General features: G+C 45.2%; 1 protein-coding gene across 2 annotated transcripts in view; it reads left to right on the forward strand.

Annotated features, from left to right (window-relative positions):
- LOC106748117 overlaps positions 1 to 11201 on the forward strand; it is a 93548-nt gene that overhangs the window by 5759 nt on the left and 76588 nt on the right. For both annotated transcript variants that reach the window (XM_014626347.1, XM_014626348.1), the window contains exon 2: positions 1202 to 1808. In XM_014626347.1, the coding sequence (XP_014481833.1) occupies positions 1571 to 1808 (238 nt within the window). In that variant the 5' untranslated portion in view covers positions 1202 to 1570. The remainder of the gene's footprint in view (positions 1 to 1201; positions 1809 to 11201) is intronic.

The following is an 11201-nucleotide window of genomic DNA, read 5'->3' on the forward strand; positions in this document are numbered from 1 at the left end:
CTTCGTCGAAGGGAAAAAGAGGTGGAACAGACTTAAGCAGCGCTCGAAACTGCTTCCTAACAAGACCGGAAATCTTTCGAGGACCCTCCGCGAGGACCGCCGTCGTGGCTGTACGCCGTTTTTCAATTAATTAGACCGGCTCGAAAGAATGACGCTGTAATTGCAACTGCCAGCCGCAGCGCGGACGTAAATCGCGCGTGCGGGCGCGCGTTAGCGTGAACGTGTATTACGATCTCGTCGTATTACGCACGTCGATACACACACACACACACACACACATCCTGCCGCGAAACGACACACCTGGCTTTTTTCCTCTTTCCGCCGCGATCCGTTCGAGCGCGGAGCAAGAAGTAATTGTCGCTATTATTTCGCGCCCGGCGGCGGGCGATTTTTGTCGGCTCGCAAACCGAAAATACGTTTTCACCTGGCGGCGCGATCGAGAAATGCGCTCCTTGTTTTTCGCGATTTTCCGCTCGGACAATGACGTACGAATCGGGGGCGGCCTGTTAGTCCGGCGTAACTCTACGGATCCGTTCAGCCCAGCTGATAAATTGAGATTACCCTCTTTACTACTCGAGAACGAAGCATCGATGCTTCCGAAGTACTCAAATTTCGTAAGCATTTCCCCTCTCTCCCCTGCCTGGCCAGCCTCCGGCTGGATTATTTTCGCTCGCATGCGAGAACGCGATGCTCGGCCCATTCACCCCTTCACGGGGAAGAGAATCATCGGAAAAGCCGGGGGCTCTCACTGCCATCCACTTCCGACGCGGAAAATGCGGTGGCGATAATGGCGGCCCACCCTTTCGCCCGCCCCGCCTCGTCCTCGTCCTTCCTCTGGCTTCTTTTCAAGCCAGCCGCGATAACGGCAATCGGAATTAATTTCTTCGAGAACGAGCCAACGTTTTAATGGTTTCTCCACATAACGAGGAATCCATTAACGGCCACCCCCTTCAAAAGAGAGACCGGCACTTTTTTTGCACCGCCGGTGGTATCCTCCTCGCGAGTGCCCCCTCGCGGTTTCGCGGCTCGCGTAAATGCATGAAGCCACCCTGAGCTCGGTTCTTTCGCGCGAGGAAATATATCGCATTACTTCCCTTCCCTCCCCATCTGTCTATCTCTATCTTTCTCTCACGCGTTTTCACGTTGCAAATTAAAGTTATTACGATAAATAATAATTTCCGGTCCGATTCTCGGAGCGCAGGTCTCTTTGAGGAGAAACTCGTCCCGGATTGTATCAGAAGGCTCACAGAGTCGAGAGAAAAGGCGCGACCCTTGGATGTCTGAACGCATTAAGTGAAAAGTTCGAAGAAAAGCAAAAGGACTCGGGGATTCCGCGAAGGACCAGATCGTGTCGCGAATGTTACGACGGATTGTGTCCTGCCGTGAAACTCTTCGCCCTGAGGAACACCGAGTACAAGGACGAGGACATTGAGCGGCGGTTCGAAAACGTCCGATCTTGAAGAACATGCCAAGGGGCGCAGCAGTGAATCGTACGAATCGAGGCTCGTGGTTCGCATTGAGCAGGTGATTCGCTAACGATGTCACCCTGAGGACCACTTGGGAGACGAAAATGTGCTGCTCAGGTGGCCCAGGTGGAATCAGGCTGACCAGGTGCGGCGTCGTATGCGGGCTCGCTGCGTTGGCGGCCCTCAGCACCGCCCTTCTGGGCCCCACCTGGCTCCACACCGAGGAGAAGCTCGCCCTGCCGAATATGCCTAGGAATTTCGCCAACTTGGTCAGCGTGAGGTTCAAGCTGGGACTGTTCAGAGTGTGTCCGAGGATCGTGAAACCCACCAACTTCACATTGCGTGAGTAACGATTTCTCCCCTCTTTCACGACGATTGCAAGAGTAGACGGAGCGAAACCGATCATGCTCTCTGTGTACTTTTGCAACTTCGCACGGAAATAATCTGTGTGCGATAAATGCATTCCCAAGTAGGAAATAACTGCCGGCGAGATGCCGATTTTTAGTAAACAGTAGCAGTTGTAGATGCCAATATCGATTTGACACTGGCGGAATATTGGGGTGATAGCGATGGGTCAAGACGCGAAATATGATACTATAACTGTATCGATTCACAGCATCGCAAAAGTACGTGCAATTATCGATTCTCAATAATGATTATTATTATTGCTATTATTATTATTATTGTTAATACTACGATTGCTATTGTTATTGTAATTGTTAATATTACGATAACTTGTGGGAGGAAGGATTATAACCAATATATGGGATGCTTATTTATTACCTGCAGATGTTCATTTTTAATGTTATATGAAGTGAAAAACGCCGGAGCGCGAGATACTCAGCTGGGAACTCGAATCTTCCGCTTGCCACGCAACCGCTCTTACCACTGAGTTATTTATGTTCCATTTTGGTGACATCTCTCGCTCTCATATTTAAAGCAGTTGGTCAAAACATTTTCCTTCTAATATTAGCTGCATATTGATGGAAATATCCGCATTTTCTACCATTTTCTATTATGTGCGCACCTTTTATCAGCTCAAGTGACGTATAAATAAAGCGTTAATAAAAAAAAACCAAAAAGAAATAATACCTCCGTATTTGTAATATTAGGTGTATATATCTGTCTTAATTTTGCGCTCGAAATTAACATTTATCGCTTAGATAGTTAAATAAAGTTATAGGAAAATATTTTTTCAGCAAATAATAAACTTATGCGCGGAATACCGTCACTGAGAATCCAGCACTCTACGGACGAGCTATCCCAAGGCATCGGTATCGTAATGTGAATTCCGTATTTCAACACCGAATCGGTACCCGACGAGGTACTGAGGAGACTGACGAGTCTCCGATACTGGCCGAGTGTGTATAATTCCTACGCGAGCTGTCATTTAACCTAATATGACCCGTGATGAAGTAAGTGCAGATGCACTGTGCCGCATTTGACGGGGTATAGGTACCCCTCTTGAGGCGGACGTTACGATTAAAACTCTAACTTTACGCTAATGAATATTCATGCGGCAAAAAATTGCGGATTCCTCGGACGTCTAAGGAGCTTCATAGTTCGTTCCGCGTGCGCGAGATGGTCTCGTTTCTTCCGTTTTCTCGGCGAAATCTCGCGGCACGACGGGTCTCCCGCGAAGGGTTTTCAAGAACGACGAGGAGTAAACGTAAAAACAAATGACAGTGGTTGTAAAGAGCGCGACGGGTGCGACGGGGGCGGTCGGGGAGGGGCGCGGAGAGAAAACAGCCGCGGGCGGCGCGGTTACAAGGATGGTTGCAGCTACCCGGACGGTGACAATTCCTTTTTATTTCCCTCGCAGCCTCGTCTCGCTCGCTCGCCCGTTCAGGCTTTCGACTTTTATTTCCACCGTTGCTATTTCCTCATCCCCGCTTTGCCGCGGTTGCGGACCACCCCGCGGCCCCGCATGAGAGGATGTATTTAAACGTATTCCGCGATCGGACGATCCGTCCTTATTGTTCCGCATTTTCCGTCGAGCTTCAATTCTTCAAGGCTCCTTGCCGAGCACGGCTCCCTTGCCGTTATTTATTCACGGTGACGGAGGCCGTCTATCGGATTGCTGAGGCGCGCCGCGCCGCAAGGCGGAAAGTTCGCCGGAGCCTTCGGCCTTAACGAGACTTATTACGATTGCCAGACTAAACTCGATTAGATTAATTAAGATTGCTTTACGTATAGGTTTTACTCGTAATTCCATTTTAAGAGGCGGACCCGGCCGAAAATGCGGAACATCCGTAATAAATTCTGATAAATTGAGTTAGCGCGGCGTTCGGCCCCCTTAAATTGACTTGAAATTCTAAAATTAAATTTCAAATTTCGCTAAAATTAGTTAGCCGTGGCGGACAAGTTCCCGGCATGAGAAATATGACGGCGGAAGGATGAAAGAAGAGGATTGAAGAGTTACAAGCCGGAGCTGATTAACTTTCGATGTGCTAAGGTCGAGATAATAATTCCAGCCGGTATTAAAAAGGAGCACTAAGACTAGTTGCGAACTTAATTAAACTTTCTAATTCTAAGTAGGCTCGCAATAAACCCGAACGAGACCTTGACGAATGCAAAAATGGGAGGTTGCACAGCGAATGATAAGAGTGATCTTTTAACGAAATACACAACAACAACGGGACGTCGACGGAATGTTTTTCCACGAAATAATCGACCATCCTTTTACGTTTAACGATGCAAACAATTACGTGCTTTTTTCAGCGCTTCCAATCGGAACGAAGAATATATTTACGTAAAAATTACATATAATAACGCGCGAGATCTGCTAACCGTTGTTGTTAATTATCGGTTATTTACGCGTACAAAGTCAAGCGAGAGATTTATTTAGGCGAAACACCATTATCCGGTTACATTGGGAACCAACACGCAAGCAGCGTTTTCATAATGGAGCCGCCGTCGGTGTGTGTGTGTGTATGTGTGTGTACGCGATCATATTATTTGTCGATTAATAAATGATTTTATCCGCGGCAATCCTCGGCGCGGCTAATAATTAATATTAAAGCTCCGGAAATAGCGGCGGAAATCGACTTTCATCGAACCCGAGTTTCATCGGCCGATTTTCCGTGTTGGATGGAAAACGCGCTTTTCACCGGCACACCTGGCAACCGGCGTACCCACGAAAATAGCCCGATGTTGCGATGCGCCAGCAACGACGCAAGCTACGTTCGACAATGTTGAACATTTAACCCCCCTCCCCTTTCTCAATGCTATTGTTAACATCAAATTAACCGGGGTCACGGCGACGATGCTCGAGGTGATCTTAAGACGTGGGCCACGTCGCCTCGTTTCGATAATTTGCAAATGTTTCGGAAAGTCTTCCGGAGTTACTCTTCCGCCCAGCTCTTTATTCCGCTTAAGAGCCTCAGAAGCGCGTCAAAGTAGACGACAGTAACTGAATTAAATTCGAAAGTTTCCTCTCTGGAAAACTGGCGGGGAAAGCTGGCGGTGCCGGGGGTGGCCCGGGGGGGAGAGGGTCACCCGTAAGTAGCCTCAAGGCCGTTCGCCGTAGGGGATCGCGCGCGAGTTATTAGTTCAAATGAGCGGTGAGAACAACAGGGAAATACTTTTAAGCTCGGATGGAGAGAAACGAGCCTCGCCTATCGCCTCCGCGGAGACTAGTGATTCAAAGATGGGGAGTAGTACGAACGAACGGCGCACCTCGTAAATCTTAGCACCCTCCGGGTCACCGGTTGGATTTTTGCGTGCGAGACTCCGCCGATAAATGACGGATCTCAATTACAGGGGCAGGGGGGCTGGTCCTGCGACACGAAGCCGAGCGATTTGCGTGTGTCTGCGAGACTCGCGTCCTTCCTCGGAAGTTACGGGCGATTTGTGAAATTGACACGCATCGTTAACTTTTATTCCGAGCATGTTTTTTAAGGCGGAGCTAAATTAAATTGCTGTTTTACGATTATTTGCGGTTTTAATATTACGGTAATTCTACAATTCTATAATTAAGCATTTCTTGTTTCATAAAGGCAGCGGCATAATTTTTCAATTACACGCGTCATTTAATACTTGAAATTGGAAATGAGAATTTTTTACACGCATCGAAATTATAAAATGATATTCAGAATCGAGAAATTGTTGAAGTTCTAATTTACCGTTAATTCATTTATACATTAATTTGCAATCATGCAAGTCGGCGGCTATAACGACTTGTTTTCCCATCATTTGTAATTCGCGAATCATCTCGTCGCGCTGTTGGGTAACCATTTTTTCAACGTCCCGAAAAGAGTGGAAGCTGAAGCGAACGCAATCAAGATGGGAAAGAGAGTCGGCAAGCGAGCGACTTTCCGTAGCGGTATGTCGTTGATTCCGCAGGACTAACGAATCCTTATTATCCTCGTCATCGCGCGGAATTCGTTCCGGAGAAGTGCGGACAGAGAAGCTGAAGGATCTTCCTCTTGACAAGTGTCAGTTCACGATAACCGCGTGATGATGATCAATGATGATGAACTCGATGACATCATCGATCATTAAGCGGTCACTGAATGATGTCCCGATAAGGGAAGCCGGTGTTCCACTAAATTCAGATTTTTAGCAGAATTATGGAATCACGATGCAATTTTCATTGCACGTCATGTAAAAAAAGAAAAAAGAAATTATACCTCTATAACACGCGTAATATAATTAACAAATTAATACACATCCTACATGTATATTGTGTAGAATGTATAATGAGTTATAATATTAATTATATTTGCATTGTGACGTAATTAATTACCGTAATTTGCTACATTATCTGTCAATGGAGTTTAAATAGTATCTACTGTCTACGTAATTTAATTATTATTATCCCTAATACTTAATTATTCATTATCCCGTTGCTGTTATTGCTAAAATCATTATTGCACGATTATTCTCGTCCGGTATTGATTAATAAGAGGTATTATATTAGAAGAGAATAATAGAGAACTGTCTAAATCGACGCGTGTCAATAGTCGAAGCAGGGCTCGTTACGCGACCGGCAATTAATTACTGCCTCCGTAAAACTGCGGGACGCCGACAATTTGTCTTCATTGCTGGCGCGACTTATCGAAGGGGATGAGAATGGAGTGAAAAATAGGAAAAGCTATAGGAGGGTAGGCGAGCAAGGCGGAGGATTTTGACGTGGCGGAGAGAAAGCCGAGTGGAAATTAGATTCGCGAGAAAATTTCATCGGTCTGAAAATTCGGAAAATATAAACTCTCACGAATATGTACGAACCTAAATCATGTGGATTCGAGCGATGAACAAATCGATTCGTCATTAATGCGAAACAAAACAGGAGAGAAAGGAAAACAAACGAACGGGAATTCGGATTCGCGTAATATTTCGCGGGCAGAATTACGGGAATGCGAAATTCCGCGAAGAAGCAAACCGATACGACGAACAAACGGAACAACAAATTAATCGTACGAACGTGAGACAAAGGGTTTCGACATTGTGTCTGTACGTGTGTGGGTTCGCGCGCGCGTGCGAGGATCTCCATGTAAATCACCTAATCGCCATGCTGCTCCGTTTTCACCGGTTAAAAAGGAAATTCGGCACTCGGTATAAATCGCGAGCGTCAGGGCCGGGGCAGCGTGCGGGGCACGATAATAAGGTTATTTGTAATTCCAGTACCAGCTGATCAAATCTTCCTAATTTCCTGGATCCGCTCGCTTAAAATTCCGCTCGCAGGATGCGCCCGCTCCTCAGCATTGTTGCGGAAAGTGTCTGGAATTACACCGTAGAGAGGCTCCGACACGGCCGTAAGGACGCGAAATAATGATCGGCGCAGTATTAATTTCTAATGCGCTTTCCGCCCTGTGAATCTAATTGCCTCGGGGTGCTGGAAACTCGAGAATAACCAATTCGTGCGCGTAGTATTATCCTCCTCCAGGAGTATCCTTGGCGCCGTTGGACATTGTTATCTATGCGTCTTGTCCATTTTATATTATTTCGATTTGCCTCTCCTCTCTCTCTCTCTCTCTCTCTCTCTCTCTTTGATCGCTTAATTAACTTACAATCTGTCATACGGGATTCTACGCAGTAAAATATATTTTGTACCTATATTAGAATTGATCCTTGTTAAAATTTTTGTGTTAAATTTTAACATACCCATGTGTTAGTTTAATTTAACATGTGTCTGTGTTATCTCAACATTTTTGTTGAGATTCTCAATATGTGTAAATGATAAAACGACACATTTTATACTTCAGTGTTGGCTCACGTATTAATTTTGTGTTAATTTTTGAGATAATATTTGCATTACTTCTCGACATATTCACCTTCTGTTGAATCTGTCGAATTGACACGAAAATTTGGTTAATTTAACACGAAAATTGGACCGTTTGGGACATGTGAAACGCGTTAAATTTGATATAAAATTTTTTACCGTGTATAGACGATCTTTCAGATGTACGGACGCTAATAATTGAAACAAAGTCCCAGCAAATATCCGAAATAGTAACTATAACAGTTTTAAGCAGTTTTAAACATAGTTACCTTTAATATCTCTCACGTAACGCAATTTAGAAGCATGTATGTCACATTAATATTTGCATTTATTTTACAATTTAATGTATTTACGATTTCGCGCTTCAGGGGACTTATCTCTGAGCGCCAATAAATGTACGACTTCTCTCTTTCTCTCGCTCTCTTCCTCTCTCGTTGCACTTGTTTGAATCGCGACTGCACTTCGTCCGTGTCTTTTCGTGCAATTTCAATTTATTTTATCTATGTATATCATAAGGGAGTAGGTAAGGTAAAGAGTAGTGGGTAATTAAGCAGACATATAGACACAGGCCGGGGCGGTAGCGTGGCGCTACATAAAGCCTAATTAAAATAACAAAGCTAAGTCAATAATTCAGCAGGCAGTTTGAATGACCCGTAGCAGATCTCAGGCGACAATTAATTGTATGCATTGTGCTTTCGGCGCCGCGCTGAAAGCACGCTCGGGACGATTACACGAGAGCTCGGAAAGATCGAGCCAGAATTCCGACTTGGCGCGATACTTTCGCGACGGTTAATAACAAACAAAGTCGTTAATATTCCGCGCGGCTCGCTCAAAATGCCGTAACGTTCCGCGGAGCGTAAAATTGCGGCATTATTCCAGTCGCATTCCGTCGCCGCCGCCGAAAACGTTGCTTCCGGAAATAGTCGCCATGCCTTAACGCACTAGGAATTGCCCCGGATAATCCTTTCCTCGCTCCCCGATATTTGCTTCGAATTCTTTTAGGTGGTCTACTCTATTAAATTATTCGTCGCAGTTTAATTTGAACTCCCGCCTGACAACTCTCCCTCTCTCTCTCTTTCTCTTCGCGTCTCGGTGTATAAACTATCCCGGCGCACAAGTGTGTGTGTACGAGAGAGATAATGTAATATCGCTAGATAGCGTAATCTAAATTATAAATTACGGGAGCGAGTGTACGTACGTATATACAAGCGTCTCATTGCGACGATTTGCTTACAAAGATGAAGGTTGTAATTTCGCGGCAATAAATCGGAAAGATTTCCGCGCGACGTCGCTGTGACGCGAGAAAAAGCGAAGAAGCTCGGCATAAGCTCTTCGGAATTTATGTGACGATATTTCTACACGTTTGAAAGGTAGAGCGGGACTGTTCGCTGATAAATCAAGCTTTAATGCAGTCTCCCTCTGCAATTCCATAATTCTCCCACCAATACTTTCTTTCCCGTCAACGTACCGCGCGACATGCCCCAAACAAATTTCTCGGGCGCATAAAAGTCGCGATTACGTAATCACTTCGACGATTTCGTATTACCCGGCGCAGTTCCGCGGAACTTCCTCTCATTTCAAGATTGCAATGAGAAAATTTGGCGAATTGGGAATCACGGAGCGCACACGTTGCTGTAAAAGTATGAGCATTTCGAGGAACTATTATCATCTTTCGTAAAGTTCGACCGTCTAACTAAATACTCGGAAGTTTGGGAAAATTAAAAGTGCCGAAATTCGCGAGCGTAAAAATGTTCAAAGTGTTGCCTCCTGAAATTGCATTTTCAAGCGTCGATCTTTATTATTTTGAGCATTCAGATACCAGTTAAGTCGTCGCTTTAAATGAAATCCGATATTATTCATAAACTCTTGCTGTTGTCCTGACTGTTAACATCGCTTTCGGCGAGGAGCATATTGTAAGACCACTATTGATCTTGCGAAGGATCTTTCACGTGTACACGTCTGGGCATGCAAGCCACCCTTAAGGGCAGCCACCTTTCGACGTCTCGTAACCCCGAACTAAATTACACGTCCCCTTTGATCTAGCTGGCCGCGAACTTACCCAGGCCGAAGCTTCTGATATATTTTTCTCATACCTTGCTCTCGATTAGACTTTCGCACGTCAAAGGGCAGGCCCATTCATGGGAGAAAAAGGCAAGGTTGCGTCCACCGTAATTCTCGAAAGAGAGAGAGAGAGAGAGAGAGAGAGAGAGAGAAAGGGGGAAAGAGAACAGGAGGGTAGGTTCATTCAGCAAAGGGGACTTAAAGCGATAGCTCGGACATATTGTGCATCGAAATATTAAATTAAGAGGCTCGGTATGCTCCTGTAAGACAAGTTACACGAAGTTTTGGAATTTCTAGAGCTTCTATTTGGAAACTTTAGACGCGAAGAATAAAATTTTTAGGAAGGAAATTCCATTTTCCCTCGTCTATTACGAAACAAAAGGGAAACGGAGGGCGAATTGAAGGATGGAACATACTTTCGTGAGATCGACATTTTAATTAACTGATAAGAACTGCGTGTTACGAGAACGACCAAATTTATCGAAGCTTAGCAAATACATAATACGATCCATGTAGAGTTTACCAGATGTTAGAACTGGGCCAACTCTTGGCCAACCTATGACTGTCAAATGTTAGCCGACAGTTTGTCAGCCGGTACTAGACCAGCATTGTCACGTTATTGGCAGATTACTGTAGGTCAGCTGGCTTTACAATATAGACCAATACTTGGCCAACTTATGACTGTCAAATGTTAGCCGACAGTCTTTCGGCCGATACCATATCGGCCTCACACCGTCGGTAAACATCACAGACCCAACTCTGGCATGCAATATTGGCGTAGCATGAAATTACGGTGGGATAACCCGGGGCTTAAAAGTGAAAAACAATGATGATCCAGCGATCGTATATAATATAATATCAACGTTAATAACAGTCAAATTGAAGGAACGCTGTTATTTCCACATTCGTGCTCGCTTTATCCTCCTCTTAACACGCGATATTTCTTTACAAGATAACAATTTGACATATTTTCCGCAAAACCCTTAAAAATATTGTCATCGAAGATAGAAAGAATCGCGATTGATCATGATTTTCTCTCAAGCACTCTTGGCACTGTTATCTTCCTTGTCCCTAGAAATGTTCTCCTTTCGGCGTTATCAGCTGCTCGAGTCGAAAATCCGTAGAAGAAGGAAAATTTAGAAGGGCCATGAATTATTTATAAATTTAGAATTTGGAGCAGAGGGAAGCGGGTATAGAAATTGGGAATTTCAGTAGAGACCGAGTTCGGCAATGCGGTTGGTCTTGCAAGACGTACCACCCGCATCTCCCCGCATTTCCCACCCCTGTGTTAACACACTCGACACCGCGGCGCACGATCGACGTGCGCTCGGCGACTTTTCAGTCCGTGGTTTCGGGAAATCCAAGAAAATCTCGGGGATTTTCCATTGGCGTTGTCGCGCGCGCGACGAGTAAAAAGGGAAAGAATGTCGTGGCGGCCGACACGGGGGGGG

Source organism: Dinoponera quadriceps, unplaced genomic scaffold (genome assembly GCF_001313825.1).
Source record: "Dinoponera quadriceps isolate SergipeBrazil2010 unplaced genomic scaffold, ASM131382v1 scaffold2420, whole genome shotgun sequence".
Taxonomy (NCBI): Eukaryota; Metazoa; Arthropoda; class Insecta; order Hymenoptera; family Formicidae; genus Dinoponera; species Dinoponera quadriceps.